The following is a 23,312-nucleotide window of genomic DNA, read 5'->3' as shown; positions in this document are numbered from 1 at the left end:
CAACACATGATGCATTATTATTGACAAAAATTGTCAAACTGTTTATATCATGTCATAAAATTAAAGATTAACAATGTAAAAATGGGTACAATTTAATATTTGGACACAATTTGGGGTTGCTGCTGCTTGAGAACCTGCAAAATTCTAGTTGCCTGAGTTTCTCCAGTTTCATACGCACCATGTGTAGTTGAGAAATGGCTATCATGTGCTGCTTCACCAGCCAACATGACGATTGGGATCTACAAGTATTTAAGAATTAAGCAACAAAATTACTAAACATTTTTATTAAATACAAACCTCCAAATCGAGCTCTGCGCAATTTGCAATCACAGGCTGGAGCAAGTCACTTGGTTTGGAGCAAGACTCATCGCACCTGTCAGAGGAAAAGCTGTAGGAACCTCTAACGTATGGATTGCTGTGCCACTGTGTCCTGGTTTAAATATTTCAATCAATGCGACTAGGTGTTAAGTAATAATGAAATACCTGAATACTTCTTTGGGCATAGGAACGTTTCTGTTCAGGAATTTCCTCAGCACCTCGGTGCAATCAGCAGCAATCTGATCCTCGGAAATACTCTCGATAATCTTGGAACTCTCAGATCCCACCCAACCAAGCAACACATTGCCATAATTGCTGGGCATAATGTCAAAGCCAGTCATTTCTTTGCACCAGATTGCTTCCTACAAAAAGGTTTTAAATTTCAGTTATTGTTTAGTAACATGAAGTTTTACCCCTGGAAGAATTGAGGAATCACGAGACCACACCAGTTGGAATCCGTACTCGTCTTCACGCCACCATCTTTCTTCATACTTCAAGTAGATTTTAGTTATGTTTTCAAAACCAAAATTTTGAATCGTCTGTAAAATTAATGATGTTAAAAATGATAATTCCGTCTTGAGCAATTAACTAAAACATACCTGACTCAGGCTGTTGGGAAGGGCTGGCAAGAACATGTTGTTATGGCAGCTCTTCAAAACACCCAGGGAACATGTGACAAGCACAAACTGAGCGCCAAATTTCGCTCCATTTTCACAGGTCACAATCACAGGTGGATTCCATTTTTCCTTACTTCCGCGTTGACCAGCAAGACTTTCCGTAATATTGTTTTTGGATAAATTTGTCTGGTATACAATGGTGTCAATGGGGTGTGACAAATACAAGGCGTCCTTGGGCAGCTCCGAAACAATCGCATCCACCAGAGAGGAGTAGCCATTTTGAAGGTTGTTGCAGTCCTTACCAGGACAGTTGTCATAGTCGCCCCACGACTTAGCAGAGAGTTCGTCAAGGATGCGGCAGGAATTGTCAATGACTTGGAATCGCAGGTGCCAGTCCAGCAAATTCTCTTTGATTTGTCTGTCGTTTTCATCGACAGCCGTTCTATCAATGTAGGCATAAAACTTTTGGCGCAGAAAGTGGCCGACTGACGGTGGGTATTCCTGGCATCCTTTATCAGCAAAACTCTCGCACCTCTCAAGAATTTTTTTCACTTCAGTAGCTACTTCACGAACCAGCGCCGGATCAACTTTGTCTCCGTTTTCAAGGATATAAGGCCCTAATTCATTTAAAAATGATCAGTCTTATACCGTGTACTTGATTGTTTATATTCTGAGTTGAATTTGCAAAGATAAAGTAACTTGAAATATTTATAAGCTTAACTGTAATCAGGCAAAATTACCCGATTTAATATTGTTTTAACTGATTAAATATTGTAGCACACATTAATGCCTTACCTAAGCCTTCAAATGAAACGACGCTAGTTAGCAAATCATAGTCCATTGCTATTTTGTGAAGAGGATTTCTGTGTTCCCCATGAATCCACTGGGCACCTTGTTCAACAAAGGTCGACCCATCTCCCCACCTAACAGTGTGTGCTCGGCCACCAGCATAATTTTGAGCTAAATATGAACACATATGTATTTGAAATTCTAGAAGAAATGAACTAACTACCCTCTAATATAGTAAAATTCTTCAATCCAGCTTTGTGAAGAGTCCTTGCTGCTCCTAAACCAGCGAAACCAGCACCGACAATGATCACATCAAACTGCTTCAAAAGGGCAGAGTCCAAGTCCAAATGTCTTAAATCAAAGGAACTAATTTATCCTGGACAGTTTAAAACAATTAATTGTATCCATACCTTTGGATTCTTAAAATTCTATCTGCTTCTCTCCATCCTGTTTCAATGGCTCCATGTACGGTTGAAAAATAGTCTGGGTGAGATGCCTCTCCAGCAAAGAGCAAAACCTACAAGAAATTTTTGTCAAAAATTGTTAGTTAATAGGCACGAAGCTACTACTTACATCAGCTCCTTCTGAATTAGTAACTGGAGTTGCGAGGTGAATTGCACCTGTATCCAGCTGCTCTGTTTGCATACTCCGGAAGGAATAGCTCCCTCTGAAATGAGCATTGGAATACCACTGGGTCCTAAAAAAATTGATTCGCACAGTACAATAACCAAAGATAGAGTAGAGATCAGGGGCGAGGTACCGTTTGAATTCAGTGCAATCAACTACTGCGTATTTCTTTCCAAGGAATCTTCTAAGCAGCTCCATGCACCCACTCTTCACCTCATTGTCCGGCAAGTATTCTGCATGCCTGGCCAGAGGGCCGACCATCCAGCCACACAAGACATTTGGGGCACTGGACACAGGGAAGAAGCCAAATACGCCTCTGTGCCATTTCTATAGAAATTGCTTTGCCTAAAGATTTTTCATAATTTGAATAGCAGCAGACCTTTTCCTTTGGAAGATCATCTTGAGAATGGCTCCAAAAGAAGCAGAAACCAGGGGCTTCATCAGGCCACCAACGATGTGGAAAACTCATGTAAATTTTGTTAACGCTGCCAATTGCTAGCCCCTGTGTAATTTAAGTGATTGTAATAAAGATAAGCCTGGTGTAGTTGCTTGTGATGAGTAAACAAACCTTAATTGCGTTTAATTTGTACAGTGGCAGATTCGGGGCAAAAAAGGTAGATGCCCTTTCTTTCAAAACGCCCAGCGAGACTGTCACGATAACTTTCTTGGCATTGTAAACATTCCCACCTTTGCACAACACTTGTACATGACCTTTGGAATAATCAATCTTTTCCACTTCGCAATTCAGAACCACTTTTTTGTTGAATTCTTCAACTTGCTTTGTTTGCTCCTGAAATAAAAAAAGTCAAAACAAAAATTTTTACTTCAGGACCTTAACTTTTTACAATCAAGAGTTTGATGGCCGAGGAGTAGCCACCAGAATTCCACTTGTTGAGGAGCTCTCCTGGACAATCAACGTAGGCTAAATGACCCTTGCCTGAAGTGTCAAACCAAGAGTCTGCCGCATCAATCGAGTTTTCAAACTTCTCAAACCATTCCATAAAAGCTCGGACATCATTTTCAGCAAGAGGCTCTGGGTGTTCTTTGATTCTTTTCAACAACCTGTATGAGATTGATAGAAAAATAAGCAAATCCAATTTAAAAAATTCTCCTAATCCATACTCTTGATTGTAAAATTCACCCAGTGAGCCTTTGAAGTCTTTGAGCTTCAGGGGCATGGTTGCTTCGATTTCGCCGATCCACGAGTATAATAGGAAAACAAGACCCATATCAAACTTTTCGCCAGTTTCCAAAAACACCTCTGCCGATGCGTAGTTGCTCATCTGCTCGTCGACCGAAACGCGGTCACTTGCCATCTGGTAGACGACATTATTTTGCTCGCCGTGCACCCACTGGGCACCCATATCGACAGTACATCCATCTGTTTCAGACAACATGAAACATGATTAATCATTCTGCAATGCAGAATTATCATTATCTTTTACCGAATTCAGTTGAGTAAACTCGTCCTCCAAGCCGGTTTTCTGCTTCTAATATCACTAAAACACAAAATATCAACATATTATATTGAGATGTCAAATTAATTATGAATAATAATAGCTAATACTCAAGCCTAAATTCAGGTGCACCAAAATTTGATGCGAATAGAATAAAATCATGGAACAACCCTGCAGCCCCTAAATTCGCAACTAATTCGATAATGGTTTAGAGATGAAATTTTGCAACATTCATTCCAGGATTACAATGAAAATTGTCAAAATAGGCTTGTCTGCCGTGACCTACTTCCACTATTCGCATCTAATTAGGATTATTTCAGCCCAAAGTCGCATCTACATATAATATAGGTGCGATTAGTTCCACCCATAAATTATTGAGAGTATTCATTTATGAAAATAAAAAATTTGCTCGTAATTTCTGATAGCCAAAAAAAACTTTTGCAATATTATCAGACACTATAATTGTATGTTCAACTAAAAATTTTGATCTTTACCAAAATTGGTTATTCCGCCCCGGAGTAGCCTGGTGCCTGCAGCCACCCCAGATGCTCCAGCCCCAACGATGACGACGTCCAGCATTTTATGATTAAATTATTCTGCTAATAATCCGTAAGAAGTGTAGACATGTGTGTATTTCTTGGCTCTTGAAAATTGAGATAGATATTATCAGATCTGTTTTGGCAGATAGAGATTATAATATAAAAAATATACATGATATGTACATATTATTGTGACACATCTTAAAGATTTCAATACTCACACGTGTTATGGTTCAGCAGTGTAAATATCATAATTATCATCGAAATGAATTTTCGTGAGATACGAGATTTAGCAATAAAATTATTTTAGGATTTGTATGTTACTTAAAAGTCCACGACATACATATGTATGTAATAATATAAAAGTACATGCGGGCACAGTTTTGAAAACAAGAACTTTAGTGGCTGTGACTGGTTTAGGCTAAAACTGCACAACAGAAACTAAGTTCTTACAGGCTGCTTGGACCAGGCATTCAGGCAGGGTCTCTTCTCTTCTCTGTCTCTGGATTTTGAATTTTTATTTTTAAATTTTTACGATTTTTACTGTGCAGGCACAAGCAGCACCGGTGTCTGTGTCTGTGGTCTGTGGTCTCCGTCTGTACTAAGGAGAGTAAAGTCAGTAAAGTCAGTACCTTTACTCTCCTTAGTCTGTACGTGCCCATCCCCACGTTGCCGCAGCCCGGCTGCAGCGCCGCCGCTGTTTTCTTATCTGTCAAATGGGCGTGTCCGTCTATCTGCTATCTGCTGATCAACCTGCTGACTCTGACTGACAGACCGGCAAGAATTCTGAGGTGGAATTTCGCTGTTAAGTTTTAGTACTAATCAGCTGTGACTGTGGTTTCCTCGTCTGACTCATTTCTGCGTCATTTTATTGTTTAAATTGCAAAGATCCAAGGCGTGATCCTCAAACTGTGAAGCATCGTCGTAAAAATGGTGTCCCTGGACATGTTCCACGAACTCTTTGAGTCCTTGAATGCGCTCCAAAATGTACATATTATTACAATTTCCAACTCTCTATTTTAATAATTAATATTTTTTGCTTTACATATCTTTCACAGGCGCCCACTTACCATCTACTATTCGAGGCAGGTCTTATCGCATGGCTTATGTGGCTGCTCTTCAGGCCAAGCTACAACCCTCATGACAGGGAACGGCTGACCAGAACAGTAAAATTTTGTTATTTTACGGCTGTATATATTTGATTTTGCAATCACCTACTTCATATTAGGAGGAACAAGAGCTTATCGATGAATGGACACCTGAGCCGCTTGTTCCTGCGACGCCACAAGATAGTAGAGCTCTGCATCCCAGAATTGTTTCTGGCAAGGTATAATATAGAAAAATACAATTTCAAGACAAATTATCTACTAGGAGGAAATACCAATAATAGATCCGATTTTTTTAATTAATATCATTCATAATTAAAATATACCAAAGGAAATCTTTCCACAATTTGCAGCCGTTCAAATTTCAAAATTTTAAACTCCATGGCTTTAAAAGCTGATAGCTTAAGTGAAAAATCTTGAAAATCTCTATCTAGTGTTGACAAAGATTTTCTGACTTTCACAAAAAAAATACTTGAAAATTTATTGATAGGAAAAATGATGGATACTCTGATCGAGCTCTGAAATTCAGCTGCTAAGAGTGCTAGATCAAAAGTATTTTTAAATTCGGAAAGCTGATGATATTTGCTAAAGCATTATGCTGAACAATTATTTTCCTCTGCTCAATATCTGGAACTTGAGTTGATTCAAACTTACCAAGAAGTTAAGCAGCCGGCAAAAATTAAAACGGCCAAAAGGAAGCTTGATTCTATGACAACACTTAGAAAAAATCCCTGGCTGTGCACAGCATCTTTACCACTTAGTAATTCAGAACCACTTTTTTGTTGCTCTTTTTCTGCGTTCAATTTTCCCAGAGCACTTTTCTGTCTCAAATATTAGGAAAAAAACACAAACTTTAGCAACAGTATAAAATCGTATATCATTTGATTCGTCTTGCTTTGAAATTTATTAAAATTTCGACATTTTAACGAAACTCAAACAACAGGAGCTATATATTACTTTCGAAAACACTATTATTGTATTGTATCATAAACATCATATTTTTAGGACCATTACCCTTGTTAGATAACATTATTATTCTAATTTACACACATTTTGTGTCTTAAATAGTATAATGCTCACTTAAACCAATTTTTGACACGCTAAATGTTTGTGAGAAAAAGAAGACACTTTTTTAATTCTGCTCGTGTATGGTGAGTACATTACAGACACCAGTCCACACCCAAAATGCCTATGGAACTTGATTAACAGTAATACAGTATATAAAAAAATTTAAGTAAACACAAGCAAGAATTAGTGCACAGAACAAGCGAAAACAATTTGTAACAGAGTGGGCGAGTCCAAATTAGCTCCAAACCTCAACTGTCCCCTCAACTTTTAATTAAAATTGAGGAAAACGGTTGCGGTAAAGCGTCAAATTCTGACTCACCCAGTAGGTATTATCTCGCCGCACTGACAATGAGGGAAATTACAATAATTGAATATCATTGATCGCTTTAAACTCACCATTAGTATATTTTTGGCATGGAGAAGGGTATCGCAATCTGCAAAGCTCAGATGACTGAGTGTTACATTCTTTTACCACCCTGAAAAAGGCTCATAGACCTTATGTGTTCGGATTACTTTTCAAGGGATAAACAATAATTGCTAAATTAAAGGTTTGCACAATTTTTTAAATGATGTATTTAGGAAATAAATCTCAAAGTGGAATGAGTGACCAGAAAATTTTCAGCCTATGCTTACATTTTAAAATTCCCTTGAGATTAAAATTGTATTTTTATCATCAATTTGCACATGTGCTTGTGACTAGAGAGAGTGCATAGTTCAGCATTTCAGTAATTCTTTGTATACACCTGTTATAGACCATCTAATTAAGTTTTAAGTCGCAAAACGTTGGTGTCTAATAAAATTGTATACTCTCTGATTTTTTTTTTATTTTGCTCTATTCTGATGAATGTCACGAATATGACAAATAATCTATAGTAATCCTTAAAATAGATTCTAATTTTTCATTTGAAAATATTGTAGTTATCAGGATTTAAATTTGACTGTCTGAACATTGAATATCAACTATTTGAACTTTGTTGTAGGTTGGAAAATACATCCAGCTTGGTGAGCGGAATTGCCTGAACCTTGGAACCAACAACTATCTTGGCATGATTGAGAACCCTGAAATTGAGAAGTCAGCCCTGGAATGCCTCTCTCATTATGGAGTAGGATCATGTGGGCCCAGAGGATTTTACGGGACAACTGGTATGACTATTACAATTGACAAGCGTTAGTGTTTATGTTATAATCAATTGTATCTTCCAGAGGTTCATTTGGATCTTGAAGACAAGCTGGCCGAATACATGAAGTGTGAAGAGGCTGTTGTCTATTCTTATGGATTTTCGACCATTGCCAGTGCAATTCCTGCTTATGCTAAGCGCTCTGATGTGATATTTGTGTATGGCAAACCTAATATGAGATTAAAAGTGATAACAAGATATATTGCAGGGACGAAATGGTGAATTTTGCCATTCAAAAGGGCTTAGACGCTTCTCGAAGCCAGATCAACTATTTCAAGCACAATGACATGGAGGATCTCGAGCGGTTGCTAATGGAACAGGCGGACTTGGACAGAAAGGTAGACCTGTCCTTAAATTGAGAATCAATTAATGCAAAATGTCATATCTAAACAGAATCCAAAGAAGGCTAAGAGGACACGGCGATTCTTGGTCGCTGAGGGAATTTACATGAACACGGGGTTGATGGCTCCTCTGCCAAAACTGCTTGAGTTGAGAGAGAAGTACAAGCTGCGCTTTTTCCTTGACGAGGCGATCTCCTTTGGAACCATTGGCAAGACCGGACATGGTCTCACCGAGTACTTTAACATTGATCCATCTGAATTGGACATGATTTCGGGAAGTTTGGAAAACTCGATCGGGTCGATTGGAGGCTTTTGCGTCGGCTCACACTTTATCATTGAACATCAAAGGCTCTCTGGTCTTGGTAAATGTTTCAGTTCAAGTTCCTTCAGTACGTTATCAATATTCCGTTATTCAGGATATTGCTTTTCTGCTTCTGCGCCTCCTCTTCTTATGGCTGCTGCCATTACCGCGCTTGACATCATGCAGAGAGATCCGTCCATCTTCCAGACACTCAGAGACAACTCTACCTTTATTCACTCTCAGCTGAGCAGCCAGCTGCCCTCAGACCTGAGAGTGCACGGTCACCCCGAGTCTGTCATCAAACATATTCGCCTTGCCAATCCATCTGGGGACAAGGTCGCAGATGAACAACTCCTCAATGAAATTGTCGAAGAGGTAGGGAATCACTTATTTTGAATAATTTGAGACTTGGTCATTTGTCTTTATAATCGGCACGCATCAGAAACTTTTAGGATTGATGGTGATCAGAGTCGCATCCTAAATGATGAAAAACTTAAAATTGATTTATTTGAGCTAGTGGTTAAAAGTTAGCATAAGAATCAGTTAGTGAAAGCTAATGTACAATATTTAAGCTACTCCATTAAGTCCACCTTGAAAAATTGGGCAAACAATTAAAAAAAAGCTATTTACTTGATTAATTCAAATCCAATCCAATTGTAAGATTGACATATTTGCAATTCTTCAGCGGCGCAAGTTGTATCTTAACGCACATAAAGTACAATGATTACAGTTCCTCAGTTCGCACAGTGCTAAACATTTTGCGCCTAAATGATTCATGATTCAAGCCTTTTAAAAACTCCACTGACTAATGAGAGACTCCCTGCAGACACAAAACAGAACTCAGTCACCACAATTTGCTTAAAGCGTATTTTTGCGTAAAAAAGCATAATCAGGATTTGCAAAGACCTGCATTTTTACTAGAAAATCCCCCTGCATATGTTTTTTCTGCAATTTTCAGCTGCTATTTTTGAGTAATGTATAATTGTGGTGCCTTTTTGCGCATTGCAAAACTGGCGAACATTGATAATGACCATTTACATTCTTCTTTAGTGATGGTTTAAATTTGGTGAGACAAGTTAAGCATCGTGACTCGCTAAAGACTTAACCCAAGAAGGCTAAATTGCTCACGAAAATAAATCAAACTAACTTACAATCTATTGCTTGTTTCTTCCACTAAGCGTGATTTCTGCAAATGAATAATTTTTCTATACTGATCATGCACTAAAAAATTAAAATGACAAGATCAACTAGGTCAAGTAGTGTGATTAACATGAAGGGATTATTTTTAATTCTTAAATAAAATGGTAAATGGCATAGACTGTAAATTGTAAATAAATTGGTTCCTACGCTGCTTGAGAATCATTGGGTGAGGAGTTAAAAAAAAGCAATCATGATGCCTTTAAACAAAAAATATAACAAAATTTACATTTTATTGTTGCTCAAATCTGTCTACTTCTGATTCGCAGTGTGAGGAGGCTGGCCTAGCATTGACAACTGCTGCATATCTGTCTGATAGAGAAGTGAATCTGCCAGAGCCAAGCATACGGGTCACAGTTAATGCCTTATTGTCCAAGAATGAAATCGAATTCGCAGTAAAAACCCTCAAGAATTGTGCAGAGAGTGTTTTCAAAATCCAACTCTAAGTCTATCCAGAGTTATGCTTTAAGACTTTACCATAAGTGCATTTTTAATTTTTAACTGCTATTTTCATAATCATGAACGTTTTGGAAAATTGCTTGTCGAAGAAGTTGCAATATATTATACAAAGCACAATTATTGTTGCATAATTTGTCACAGTTTGAATTATTGTAAGATGATGTATCCAGCAGATCTTCAAAATAAAAACTCGCAATTTTGTTTGAAAATTTAGCTTTCAATCAGAAATAATTTTGTTTACAATAAGTGTTGAAATTGTTATAATTCAATTCAAAGTTTGTTAATTTATTTTATTTTATTATTATTGTATTTATTAGACACCAACGGTGTACAACACAGAGTACATTAATATAACGATATTATTTAGATGCACTTTCTTATATTTAGCAGCTTGAAATAAGGTAGTTGTATTATTTTATTTACAACTACCTTATTTTACTTTAGAACTTCCGTTATTTTACTAAAATGGGTAAACTTAAGTAAAATACGAACTGTCCATTTTCAATCTTCTATTTATTTAACATAACTTACAAAACAAGTTCAAAACTTCACAAAAAAACCGACTTTTAAGTTTTGATAATTTTAACACGTCAGCTGAGTCGCGATGAAATGCGGGCTCAACCTGCAAGGAACTATTGAAGTGCATTTTGACTCATCATTGAGGAGTGCGTGCACACAGTAAAAAAGGTTGATTACTTTAAATACAGTTCTTCCCATTAATATGAACTATGAACACTATCATCAAAAGGCACATAAATATTTGTCTTAGGCATCAATTGTTGAGCAATGTAAATTGAAATTGAAAAATGCTTTCTTTAACATAGTATAATAAATTACTACAAAGTTACTGAGGTAATAAATGACATAAATATATTAATACTACACATAATTATATACATAGGAATGTTCACAAGGTGGACTTTAATTGCTGGGCGATAAACTTTAGCAAATCAATCCTGGTGTGTTTTCATTGCAAATCTGTGGCAATTGTCATACGGTTTGTTGCACTATGTCCATAATTATTGCCAAACGTGAAATTAATTTTCGTTCTCCTGCGAAAAGCGAGTTTTAAAATCTTAAAAGCGTATTCAGCTATCCCAAGGTTCTGACATCAAAATTCAAATTAAATCTACCTTCAGTCTACTGAAACACATATTTTCTAAACTCTACAAATTTTTAGCTTTAAGATTGTTCGAAATGATACTTGTCAAGTTAAAATTATTGCATTCTCTGCGAAAAATATTTTCTCGATAGTTTAAAAATTTTACATTATACGTACATGATAAATAAGTTAAAACTTGTTTGGAATGCACCTTTTATAGCAGTCATTAATTATTAACAGTATGATTGAATAAATTACTAAAACTAGTGATATGTATATTAGTGTGAAGCAACCGCTGTGCTATTTGGCCAATATTTCTTTTTGCAGTTTTTTAACTTAACGTGTAACTATAAACGTGAAAACCATCTCACACTGTCCACCTGTGTCAGTTTAGACTTTAACAGTTTTCGACTTTTGCACTCTACTGCTTTTGTTTTTTTTATGGCCGGCATGTTGCCGAAGCACTCTTTTCGCTAGCTTTTTTGTCAAGTGTACCCATTTAGACAAGTATTCGAAGTACGTCTTGAATACCACATAATCATGCTTGATATTTGTTGTTCCCGATCCGTCCACTTCTTCAAGCCATTTAAAATCGATAGAGTAAAAATTGATAGGTGCCGGTGGCAGCTTTTTAACTCTCGTCCAAAGGAAATCGTTAACTTCACATAACAGCTGAAACAATCAAATAGAAATAGTTTTAGTAACGAGTTTCTTTTCATTTTTTTAGAAATATCTTTTCAATTGGTTAAATTCTGTTGTTAGATCTCATCCAAAGAAATTTTTGTATTCAAAATCATTATTGTTAAGATCATCGATTTTAATATTATGATGTTCAAAGAAGAGTTGTTTACTGTTTCTTCTATATGATTTTATCGGCAATACTTCACAAAAACCGCAGAGTCGTGCACGATCACAATACGCTTGCAAAGTGCAAAGCCTGAGTTAATATGTGCCGCCTCAGACAAGTTTGTTTTCCAAAAACTTGAACTCTTTAACCAAAATGCCTTGCCCATATTTCGTTCCGTCTAGGTCTCGAACTCTGACCTGACTCAATGAATTTTCAAGCTTATTGCACAAATTCAAAGTAAAATGTATATACTGCGATGAGTTAATGGATAGAATTTATGTCAAAGATTTGTAAGCGCATGCAGAGATGTTATTGTTATTTTGTTGAATGCATTATTTGTGTGAATTTGCAAGTGGGTGCCTGCATTATAGAGATGAAGTCCACCTGATCTATAGTAAACACACAAGCTAAATAAAGTTTGAATTGAATTGAATTAGTTATTGGAAACTGTGAAGTGAAATATGTATCGCAAATTAATGATCTAACTTTTATATATGAATCATTCAATTTAGTTGGGCTTTCAGAATTTAATTATTACCTTTCGTAGTTTTCCCTTGAGTTCCGCAAGTACCCTGTTCCGTGCGTCATTTTCGGCAACTGTCCTGTAGGGCAGACCGTGCCTTTTGCGAAAGTTATCGCACTCTTCTCCTCTCATCAAGCACTCAATAGTGATGGCAAATTTCATAAGTCCTTTATAAAATTTGGCAAAAGCAGGTGTAATCTAATTATCAGGATAAAGTTTCCGGTATTAGAATGGATCGAGGTAAAACGCTATTATTAACTACCTTTCGTTTTGTAACCTGTTTTAATAGTTCGTCCGCTTTTGGCAGCCAAGGGTAATTCAATTCCGTGTTTGGAAATGCTACCTAGAAAGAGACCAAACGATTAGAAATTTTATACATCGTTTGCGAAATTACTATCATTTTTATATGATTAGAAATACAACTTTTGTTATTTTCACTTAGGAGAGGCATTTTTGATGATGGAGAAATAGCCGTACTTGTTCTCTTGGTTGAAGTCGAGTTTGTACCTGAGGGTCTACGTGTCAGGACCCCCTCATGACTTGGGCGCCAGTTGGAGCCGAAACATGTCAAGAAAAATACAAATCTCAACTTCAACCAATGAAAACAAATCAGTGATTACACCTCCATCGTCATAAAAATTTTAGTTAGAAGCGCGTAATTGACAGTGAGTCTTTGTGTCCGATTCTGTAAGAGTGTTTAATAGCGTCAGAAGACCATGCAATAGATAATGAAAATATTATTTTAGGAAAACGTAAAAGATGCAAATTGCTCAAATACATAACTTAAAAAAGCTATGGTGAAATCTATACTAAATGAGTTATTGAATATAATAACCGAAGTTGATAATCTCGTGCATTAATGATATCAAGTAGGGATCGTAAGCGTTAGTTTAGTAGAAAAATTGACCTTTCTGTTACTTTGTCTAGAGAAATAAGCACTCTATAAATAGCTGAAAGTAATGACAAAACTTACCGTAGTTTTGTTAAAAATATCCTTGATATGGCTGTGCGCAATTTCTAGTTCTATCACCACTGCAGTTTCATTTACGGTTTTATGATCCTTTTTTCTGGACGCATTACGTGACACATGGGGAAAATGATCGCCCTGATGACCGCATGGATTACTCCACCAAAATCTTCTTAGCTTTTGCTTTTTTACAGATTCGACCCTCTCTGTAGTAGTAGTGGTAGTTGGGAGCGTATGGGCTGCGACCACCATGAGCATCAGGAAGCTGGCGCAAACTCTGACAATGGAGACTGAAACACAAAGCCAAAAATATAGTTAACCTAGTTAATTTGATGTGACGTGATTTTAAAAATGATTTATGATTTGACAGAATATGAAGAGAAACATTTTCACTTTTTACCCGCTTTTGTTAATTACTTTTAAGTTGCTGATTGCAAGAAAGGAAAAGGAATATCGTGAAAACCTTCGGTTATTAATTTTTGTTCTCTAATTAGCCGCGAGAGGTTCGCAAGGCTATCAATAATTGCCGCGGCAGCGCTTCACCTGACGATGATGATGTTTCTATTAAAAATCGGTGGCTTAGCATCGCGTGCTAGGGATCTCGTCTAATAGGTAATATATATATAGAGACCGCGGCTGCGTCGTTGCTATTCGCTCAGTTTACAGACAACTACTGGAGAAACTTGGAGGATTCGAAAGATATTATGTTTGCTGCCGTGTAAAATAAAGGAGTAATATTTAGCTTCCGTTTGGTGCTATCCCTTCTCTAATCTTAGGCAGCATTTTTCTTTCTTGCCCCGGCGGGTCGTAAAAAATTAATTACTTTTGTTTCTCTATCCTCTCCTTCATGACCATTAATTTCGGAGACAAACTGTTAAGCGCGTTATCAGTTTAACGGGTTATAATTTTATTTATCTCAAATCTGATGAAGCTGCCGTGAGGAGCAAACAGGCAAATATGTGTAATGATTGTTTAATTGCCTCTTCGCTCGCTCCACAACAGCGGCAACAATAGAGATTTCTGCCAGCTGCTGCAGAGGAAGAACACACACACATACACACGGATGTCAATTTGAAAAATTATTTTAATGTTATTTTCCAGGTACTGGCTGCGCGCGGTAGAAAAGCGTGCGACCCTTTTCTTGAGACGGAGGACCAGCCCACCGTCACACATTCCACCGAGTTTGCAGGTCTGCCAAAAGTAAACCGAGCTTCTAAACTTTTGTTTGAAAAAAAGTCCGATGACGCAAATTCCAAAACAGCCAGTGTGGACAAATTTGTCGAGTATTAAAGAAAGCAGGTCGTTGCACTTAATTATGCAAAACAGGGATTCCCTTGCGGCACATCTCTGTTGACGCACACACGTATGGGTATTTTGGCTCGTGGCGTGTTCGTTTGACCAGCACGATTGCTTGTGCAAATATTGTGATGAACCAAACGCTGGTAATCCTATCGACGCGTTGAAAGGGGAAGTACGATATTATGTCCAACAGTTTGAATTGTTAATAGACCCGATGCACGCGATAATTTTCCTTCGAAACAGAAATTTTGGCTAAATTTGACTTACTCATTCATAGGGAGAAAATTAATTTTTTACAAACATATCTCTCCGTGGAATGCTTTTTTTCTGCGAGATAGGTAGGGAAGATGAATAAAAGACGCTCCTTTTCTTATCCCCGTCATAAAGCACTGGCACAGTGAAAATCTTTTGCTGAACCTCATCAGCACCAGTTCTGCGAGCAAATGTATCAAGCGCGGGGCCGTAAAATAGCAGGCCAAGTAACCCTTTGACCTGGGCCGAATATTTTTAAGAGAAAATATCATAAAGGACCACCGGAGATAGTTATTATTTTCTTGTTACAACCTTCAATTTATTACGACTGATGCCTGAAAAAAGAATCACTCACATTTTAATGATGCGTGCAGCTTTTCCCATACACACTCTCGACGGCATAATAATAAAGCATTCTCTCGGCCGAGACGAGTTATATAGGAGAGGACCAGTCGCGCGAGCATTTGTGAAAAAGAGATGCGCTTAAGGGCAAAAACAGCCGCAAATTGTGATAGTTTTGGTGAAAAATAGGAGAAACGAGATTGTGAAACCTCTTAAGGAGAAGCGAATTTCACCATGAATATTTATATTGCGAACAATGCTAATAGACGAGAAAGGCAGGTATTTTGGGGGCGTCCACGCACCTTCAGACAGGTACTGCGCGAGGTCTGGCCAATCAGCATTCGCATAGCAATAAATTAATAAAAGTGCAAATTGAGCTGTTAATGTGAGTAAGACTTGGGCAAACCGGCCACTGCATGAGCGCTTCAATATTCGAGCAGGCTTGGAAGCATTTCAAGAATTCATTCAGTGTCGTGCTCTATAAACGCGTCTTGCTCAAAATTTCTCGCCTTCATCATTATATCGAAATAAACTTTACTCTCTTTCGCGACAAATGGGCAGTTAATAAAAAAATGCGTCCTGCAGTTTATCGCTTTATCGCACAACCTGAATAAATCTTAACGCCGTGTGCTGCACGCATTCAATTTAATTCATTGCAACAATCAATGCAAATCGTCTCCTGGAATTGCAAACCGCGTCGTAAAAAAGGAGACGCGGTGCATGTCGGTGTGAGAACCGCATGCAACGGAGATTTGCGCGCGGGGGCTTAATCGCCCCGCGCGTAATAACACACTCACACGGCGGCCGCTGAATTATTACAACGTCTTCATAAATAAGCCCGACCGAGAGAGGCCACATGCAGAGGATGCTGCGCCGCGCGGAGAGCGTGCTCGTCCATACCAGGCGAAAATAATGAGCTCCGAATGCACCTTTCATTGAGCGCGTACACACTCACACACCAAACCGAGAGAGGTGGTGCATTCGCGCGCGGCCTATAGCAATCCATTCCGTGTTGTGTCACGGTAATGGATAAATTATTGATGCCTTGCCTGAGCTTTATTGCCGGCTAAGAGTAAGTAAGGTGTGTTCCACCGCGCGAGTATATTATATAGAAGGCGCTCGGGCGCAATTTGCGCCGCGCGCCGCCTGAGTTATTGCTTCTTGACAAACAAAAGGTGCATGTAATAATGTTATTGTGTGTTTATTGGTGGTTTTGTGCCGTGATTTCCACCGAGATCGTTCCGCGATTGCGGAGAGCGCGCGGTTCAAAATGGCGCAGGTTAATTACAAGGTTCGTCTCGGCATAAGTGCACAACACTAGTAGCGAAATTCTGATCAGACAGGTTTATTTCAGTTGGAAATTTTAAATAAAAACGATCCGAGAAAAGCGCCGCACGTGGGAGGAACGCAAATATATGTGTTAACACAATTCTTTTCGGTAGACAAATCTGCGCTGTTGAAATGGGTAAGAATGGGGAGGATGTTGTAAAACATAAAAGCGGTGTGGGCCGCTATTTTCGCTTAACTGTGATGGGTCGTTCTCTTTATAAAAATATGCCAGGTTTGATTTATGAAAAGTCTGTTTGTCTGGATTTACCGCCGCCGCCGCGCCGCGCTCCTCATTGTGTCTCCACACGACCCTTATGCACACCTCTATCAGGATTTTTTTTTCTCACCACTCCGGCACTTTTTCGACAAATATCTGGCCTTTCAGCATGTGTATTATTATTTATGCCAGGGGTTATTACGGTGAGATTTATGACAATTGGCTAGACTCAATAAAATGAACAATTGGCAGGTAAAAAAGAGCGGACCGGACGATGACGCGGCGGTTGTTTGGAGCCGGCAGGTAATGTATTCTGACTCTCCTCGATGCATGAGTGGTAGGTGGCACGAGTGTATAAAGAGCTGCTCGTACACACATGTGTGCCCGCGACGTATTAAAATTTTCTCTTTCCGAACTGGCACTTGTAGGTGGTAAATTGCGAGAGTTATTTTTATTAAATAGCGTGTCCTACGTGCCGAATAATGTGGGTAATTTGGACGCAAAGAGTGATTTTTAGCGCTCGCCCAGTAAATTTATAAAGACAGCTCCAGCATGTTTTGCTATTATTTTGTGAGGGAGTCAAACAAAACAAGCGCACTATTTATGCATGTTGCTGCTAGACGCCTTCGTAGACTAAAAACAAACTTTGATAGAAGCTATATAAAAAAAACCTAACAGGTGTTTCAAATCACGTTTAAAAATAAATTTGGAGAAAGTAAATGATTAGAAACAATCAGTCAACATGATTCCAAAATGGCTTTCCCTGTGCGGAGAATTTTAAGATAACTTTACTCTTATATTTTGATTAAAATTTAAGATTTCTTAACATGTTTCACCGTTGGGGAACACGGATAACCCTATATATTTAACTCTCCAAGCAAGCAACGCGTATACAAATCATTCAAATTACGACTGCCGTTTTCCCTCTCCGATTTCTCCAGACAGAAATTTTTGCCCATGAAGTGGTATTCAATTAGAAAGATTTAATCGTTCTATGCGGTGTAAACGTCCAAACCTCGAGCTCGGTAGAAACAAAAAGATCGCTCTAGAGCAATAAATTTATACGACTCTTGCTTTGTGGCACAGTTTCCCCGCGCAATGTGGGCGACTGGGTTGCACACATTAGAAATAATTAAACACACAAATCGAACGGCGCACATAATACACTCGGCGATTTTTTAATAGACTGCTGCCGTCTGCTCAGGGATGCATATAATATTGCTTACGTAAGAAATAATAATAAGTGCAGCGAGGAATAATAGATTATGCCACGAGCCGAGCAGCGGCCTTTTCCTATTAACAAATGCATCTCTTTCTCATCTCGCAGTTGCATTTCTAGCATTATACTCTTTATTGTTATTTAACCTATATCGTGCGCAGACAACATGTGTTTTTATGGACATAAAACTGTTTTTACTATGTTATTAGATGCGGTGTAATTATGTGTGTCCGTACCCGCTCGCAGAGCAATCGAGAAGCATGAGGAACTCATTATGGTTAAAATAATGTATTTAAGAACAGAAAAAAATAAATAGACATACATGAATTTTAAGAATATTAATAAAATGATTCGGCTGTGTGTAGATTATTTCAGGGTAGACATCTATTAGTGAAATTTAAAGAGGAAATAGTGCGAGAAGCTATCATTTACTTGTTCCTCTCTAAATTTCGCTAATAGCTATCCATCCTGAATTGATCCGCGCAGAGCTGAGCAAGTTGATAAATTAAAAAATATTGTTATTGGCACATTATCTAGAGCTAGTTCAAGTTTATGGAAAATATTTAAGTTAATGTGTATGGAAAGTGAATTAATAAGCTGGACCTTTTTTCCTTTTGATTTATCCAAGTTTGTTTTGTATTCTGTCCCAGCTATTTTTATCCTAGTAAAAAAGTGCGATTTCATTCATTTGCCATTCTTGGTGATGACTCAATGGCAGCCGATCTCATCACATGAGAGCGCGTTGGATTGTTTTGGCACTAAAGCTTCGGCGAGTTTTCACTAACAAAGTTTCTGCCAGATTGTCTCATGTAAGTTTTTATGGCTGGGAATATAATTTATTCCGATTACCTCCAGAGTGACAAATTGCACAATAATTTCAGTCACGCAAGCAACAAAGTAAACTGCGTCGCAATGATTGATCTTAAAATTCATGTTCGCTTGTCAATTCTGGCAAAATAGCTCTAAAATCGTTGAATTGCACACCTGTCAACAGGATGAGAGAGAATCCTGTTTTATATTGCTGTCTGTGCGAGCTCGCAGCCGAGAGAGTGAGAAAGAAAGAGTCAATGCAAATAAAACTATATGTGTGTATATATATATATATATATATACACACACACACACACGTTAGTTTGAAGGAGTTGTGCTCATTTGTATTCCACCCAATGAAAGGTGCCAAACAGTCTGTAGATAATATTGCAAGAGAGCCAGGCCGGCAGACATGAATATTCTAAGTCAAGAGGATCTGATCCTTTTGTCGCTTTAATAATGACATAAAATTGCCGACTGGAGAAAATTCAAGTGCGCATTAATTAGCTCGCGACATGTTAACATATTTTAAAAGACGGAATTTGGATTTTCTACCTGCACATGCGAACGAGCAGCTTTTCTCGCCTCTCTCCAGACGCTTTATCTATTTCGTATTTTATGCGCGAGACTCGCCGCCGCAAGTTGTGTGCCATCGGCATTGGCGCAGTTATTTGTATTTTTTATTGTTGGCGCAGTGTCAAATAATCTCGTGTGTTTCATCTTTCTCTAATTATTCAGAGGTGTCACTTTCCGAGTGTATAAATTGGTAAAGTGGAATCAAACGACAGGAAAACCGTGAATGAAATTTTACCCTCCCCTTCTCAACCATCCAAAACTATTATTTCCACTTCATCGCCCCGATTGATGGTCGTTCACTTGCGGGGGTTATTAGGGAATGCCAGTTAAAAACGTATCTGCGGTTTAAGATTTAAAAGATAAACCAAAGATATACAAAATTAAGATTACTGATAAGTGTTTGTGAATGAAATTCTGATCCCACTTTTAAATTGAGCAAGTGTCAGGAACTTTTGAAGCGTGTATTATGTACTATAATCATTTAATTTTTTAATCCGACCTTAATAAAATAACTCTAGTATTAGGAATCCAGATAGAAGGACGGAATGGATGCAAAAGTATTTATAGCTTCAACCTACAGCCAAGAGTTTTGTCAAGCGTCTTTAAGTGCTTTTTGAGTGTTTACATATCTTTATGAAGCGTTGAATTTTGGTAAAATACCGCTTGTTTAAACCCATTTAGAAGCCTATCCCGGAGTGATGATTCATTCAAACCTCAAACCATGTGTTAATTGCCGAATCCGTGTGGGCGTACTTATTTAATTTGCAAAGGAGCCTCGCGTCTACCTGATTTTCTATTGACTCAGAACAGACAGCTATGAGCGCGCAAGAAAGCGGTCCAGAATGAATTTTTTGCTGACTGGGATTTTCTCGACATGGGCGACCTTTGCATGAGTCACTCAGATGTTTTAAAATGTGCTCGCGCTGCATGCGGACGGAGACAGGCAGCAGCCGTAGCACTGTGTAGTAATTTATAAGTACATGCGTTGCGTTTTCTTGAGAATTGGCAGCTCGATTCTCAGACCTCTCGCTCGGTGAGCCTCGCGCAGAGTGAGTGAATTAATCATCGATGCGAGTTGTGAATGGGAGGCTTATCGGCAGACTGCTTTCCCCGTATATGATAACTATACGAGAGTGCAACCAGTTTTGCGAGACAAAAATCTTTCGCTTGCTTTGAAGTTAATATTTAGGATATTTCTGACCAATTTTCTCATATCTCACGAGAAGACGTCGGAAAAGTTAACGACAGTTTAAGTCGGCTTATTATATTTCATGCGCGGCGAGCAATTTTTTACCAAAAACATCATAATGCAAGCATTATAAATTCCCTTATTTTGCAAAGAATAAGAGAGAGGAAAAACAAACAGGTTTGCGCAGCTATTTTATTCTGCGCCCGGACAACAAAACACTAATTGCCGCGGGGTCAATTAAAATTATGGCCATTTAATTAAAATAAGCCGTGCTCGCAATGGTAATTTCCTAATTGAATCTGGCAATTCATACGAAATAGGAGAAAAATGACCAGACGAAATTCGACGTTTCAAAACGTATAATGTGCTCATAATTACCCGCGACTATATAGTGTCACGAGTAATTAAAAACGAAAAGCGTCTCGCCAACGTGCCGTCGACGACAAAATTCTTTGCCTTCAACCGCCTCTGCGCGGATCATACAAAACAAGCAGGTTGTGACACAGGAATGCTGACCCATATTTAATTTTCACCAAATTTAATTAGTGGCGCGAGCGTTTACCTTGGCATTTTCGGCCAAAATATGCGAATTGACGCCGGATTGAGAAACGTCAAGTAGGGATTTATAACTTGTGTAAAAAGAAGACGATTTAGTGAAGAAACTTAGACGAAAATCGCAAAAAACCCATAGACCTCCGCCAAATAAATGTGTGCTAACTTTGTGCATAACATTTTATTATGCTAAACTGTAGCCAACTAGATTGAGCAGGGGAGGCTCAAAATGTGCTGATTATGGCCAGACGGTTTAATAAGCGCACGCTGACCAGTTCAGCACGTGTGTATATGGCTTGGCAAAATACGGGGCCAGCATAAGCACACGAGAGAGAATTTTGCAGCTAAAATGTGACGCGTGAAAGAACGAAATGAATTATTTAAAAAGACATTTTCAGCAAAATGAATTTCGAAAATCAAAACAAAGCGCTCTCTCAAAAATTGAGATCAAATTAATCCGAATACACAAGAATTAAAAAAATATTGTCGTGATTTAGAAATCACACTTATCAATTGTAAGATGATCATCAAAACCTTGAACTTGAAATTTTGATGAGCACCCGAGACGAAAAAATGATAAATCAGACAGAAATCATTAAGGTATTAAACTTGTTATATAGCTTTTAGTAAAGTATTGTCGATGCTGCATTAAATTTATTAAACATTAAAATGTGTACAGCTAGGTACATCTCACTAGCTATAGACAGACTACTTTTTCCACAATTCAGGAAATGATCTCAGATTTAGAAAAGCATTAAATTATAATCAAGGAAATTTCAACTCTAGAGCAGGAAGGAGCTTGTAAAATTTTTTCCAACGAATTGATTTAGCATAAAAGGTTTCAAAGTACAAGAAAACGCGCATCAGTACTTTTACGTCTCGTCACAGAAGCAATTTGGTGCATAGCACCTAATTTAAATCATAGACTAGCGAGTCTGAATTCATAAGCAAAGGCAAATTTGAAAAAATGTATCGCAGCATCCTAGTAAATGCGGCGCGCGATTTTAATTCAATGTGGTGCAACAACTGGCACTTGACCTACGCTAAGCGTCTAACCGCGACTATATGGAGAATCGAGCAGCCGGCTCCGGCGGCCGGTGTGAAAGTTCCGGGAAAAAGCCTTACCTTTCATGATGATGAGTAATAGGGATTGCCTTCTTGGGTCGGAGGAACGTCTCTAAGGTCTTCTCAGTCGGGTGACCTACGGTCGTGTGCGAGGTTTCAGGTCTCGAAAGAGAGTGATATTATATACTCCAAATAGGCCACCTTTTATGTATATATTAAGTCCGGAGCGAAATATTAAGTCCCTCCCTCTATTGCTCCCCTCTACCTGAAATGCTCTCCACCAATTCTCGCACCCACGCTTCAACGCAGGAGAGAAGCTAAAAAAATAAACACTAACGGCGGCCGTCCGAGGCAAACCACTCCTCCCCATTGAGATAATTTCACAGGTATACGTGTGTGGATATGTATGCTGAGAGTACGAATCTTCATTCTCGTTACGTCACTGAGTCAGAGATGCAGTCATTCATTCGTATTTGGAAGATGTTGGCGCTTATCGCATAGGTTTAATGATCGCGGACAGAATAATATCACTGCGGAAGTTTGCGTTTGTTGATGCAAGGAGATAAGAACAATTAATTTTAGGAATTGGGTTTATCACCAAGTGTGTGCTAAGTGAATTGTTTTAATCAAGACGGTAGAAAAGAAGTCGAATAAATTGATGGACGATTTAGAAAAATAAATCCTCTGTTAGATTTCAACAAATTGCTTTTTAATTTTTAATCCATAATCATAATTGTACAATTTAAAAAGAAAATCAAATTATTTCCGCCGTTTTTTTAATAAAGAGCAATAAATGACATTTTTGGCTTCAACTAGCTTTTCGTTTAGACAATCTAAATCAATTATTAATTTTAATTACAAATATAGCTTTCTTGATTTTGAGGAAAAATGAAAAACAATTCTTAAAAATACATATTCGTACTTTTGACAAGATGCAGAACTTCTTGAAGGGAGTTTAATATTGTTTAATTTGTGTCCATATCTTAGTGCACTTTACTTAATGCAAATCTAATTCGGGAGGACTTA

General features: G+C 38.1%; 3 protein-coding genes across 3 annotated transcripts; 1 reads left to right on the top strand and 2 right to left on the bottom strand.

The window, feature by feature from the left end:
• Positions 1-76: 76 nt before the first annotated feature.
• LOC135941026 (spermine oxidase-like) lies at positions 77-4,952 on the bottom strand. The gene is made up of 17 exons (XM_065486234.1): positions 4,801-4,952; positions 4,303-4,451; positions 3,797-3,850; positions 3,474-3,732; positions 3,197-3,413; positions 2,920-3,141; positions 2,731-2,853; positions 2,485-2,678; positions 2,298-2,421; positions 2,135-2,241; positions 1,948-2,075; positions 1,731-1,895; positions 918-1,552; positions 732-857; positions 484-680; positions 298-430; positions 77-239 (listed from the first exon to the last, which is right to left on the bottom strand). The coding sequence occupies exons 2-17, from the start codon at positions 4,385-4,387 to the stop codon at positions 93-95; spliced, it is 2,916 nt and encodes a 971-aa protein (XP_065342306.1). The 5' UTR covers positions 4,388-4,451; positions 4,801-4,952; the 3' UTR covers positions 77-92.
• A 144-nt stretch (positions 4,953-5,096) lies between these two features.
• On the top strand, positions 5,097-10,206 carry Spt-I (serine palmitoyltransferase subunit I). The gene is made up of 9 exons (XM_065486273.1): positions 5,097-5,334; positions 5,406-5,513; positions 5,576-5,674; positions 7,502-7,664; positions 7,725-7,857; positions 7,908-8,037; positions 8,093-8,402; positions 8,457-8,716; positions 9,808-10,206. Exons 1-9 carry the CDS (start codon positions 5,278-5,280, stop codon positions 9,982-9,984), a joined length of 1,437 nt encoding a protein of 478 aa, XP_065342345.1. The 5' UTR covers positions 5,097-5,277; the 3' UTR covers positions 9,985-10,206.
• Positions 10,207-10,491: 285 nt separating this feature from the next.
• On the bottom strand, positions 10,492-22,473 carry LOC135941079 (uncharacterized). The gene is made up of 5 exons (XM_065486333.1): positions 22,347-22,473; positions 13,443-13,726; positions 12,732-12,812; positions 12,485-12,667; positions 10,492-11,771 (listed from the first exon to the last, which is right to left on the bottom strand). The coding sequence occupies exons 1-5, from the start codon at positions 22,351-22,353 to the stop codon at positions 11,490-11,492; spliced, it is 837 nt and encodes a 278-aa protein (XP_065342405.1). The 5' UTR covers positions 22,354-22,473; the 3' UTR covers positions 10,492-11,489.
• Positions 22,474-23,312: the final 839 nt, after the last annotated feature.

Source organism: Cloeon dipterum, chromosome 1 (genome assembly GCF_949628265.1).
Source record: "Cloeon dipterum chromosome 1, ieCloDipt1.1, whole genome shotgun sequence".
NCBI lineage: Eukaryota > Metazoa > Arthropoda > Insecta > Ephemeroptera > Baetidae > Cloeon > Cloeon dipterum.
Note: the sequence above shows the minus strand (reverse complement) of the source record. Positions and strands in the feature narration are given on the sequence as shown.

Bases quoted from the DNA above. Each gene is read 5' to 3' on its own strand.
- LOC135941079 (XM_065486333.1), bottom strand. The intron at 12,668-12,731 runs GTAGTTAATAAT...CCTGATAATTAG, and splicing joins AACAGGTTACAAAACGAAAG to ATTACACCTGCTTTTGCCAA. The intron at 11,772-12,484 runs GTAATAATTAAA...TGATTGTTTCAG, and splicing joins TCAAGGGAAAACTACGAAAG to CTGTTATGTGAAGTTAACGA.
- LOC135941026 (XM_065486234.1), bottom strand. From the start codon at position 4,387: ATGCTGGACGTCGTCATCGTTGGGGCTGGAGCATCTGGGGTGGCTGCA. The intron at 2,076-2,134 runs GTATGGATACAA...CTTTGATTTAAG, and splicing joins AGAATTTTAAGAATCCAAAG to ACATTTGGACTTGGACTCTG. The intron at 681-731 runs GTAAAACTTCAT...ACCTTTTTGTAG, and splicing joins ATTCCTCAATTCTTCCAGGG to GAAGCAATCTGGTGCAAAGA.
- Spt-I (XM_065486273.1), top strand. From the start codon at position 5,278: ATGGTGTCCCTGGACATGTTCCACGAACTCTTTGAGTCCTTGAATGCG. The intron at 5,335-5,405 runs GTACATATTATT...TATCTTTCACAG, and splicing joins CCTTGAATGCGCTCCAAAAT to GCGCCCACTTACCATCTACT. The intron at 8,403-8,456 runs GTAAATGTTTCA...TCCGTTATTCAG, and splicing joins TCAAAGGCTCTCTGGTCTTG to GATATTGCTTTTCTGCTTCT.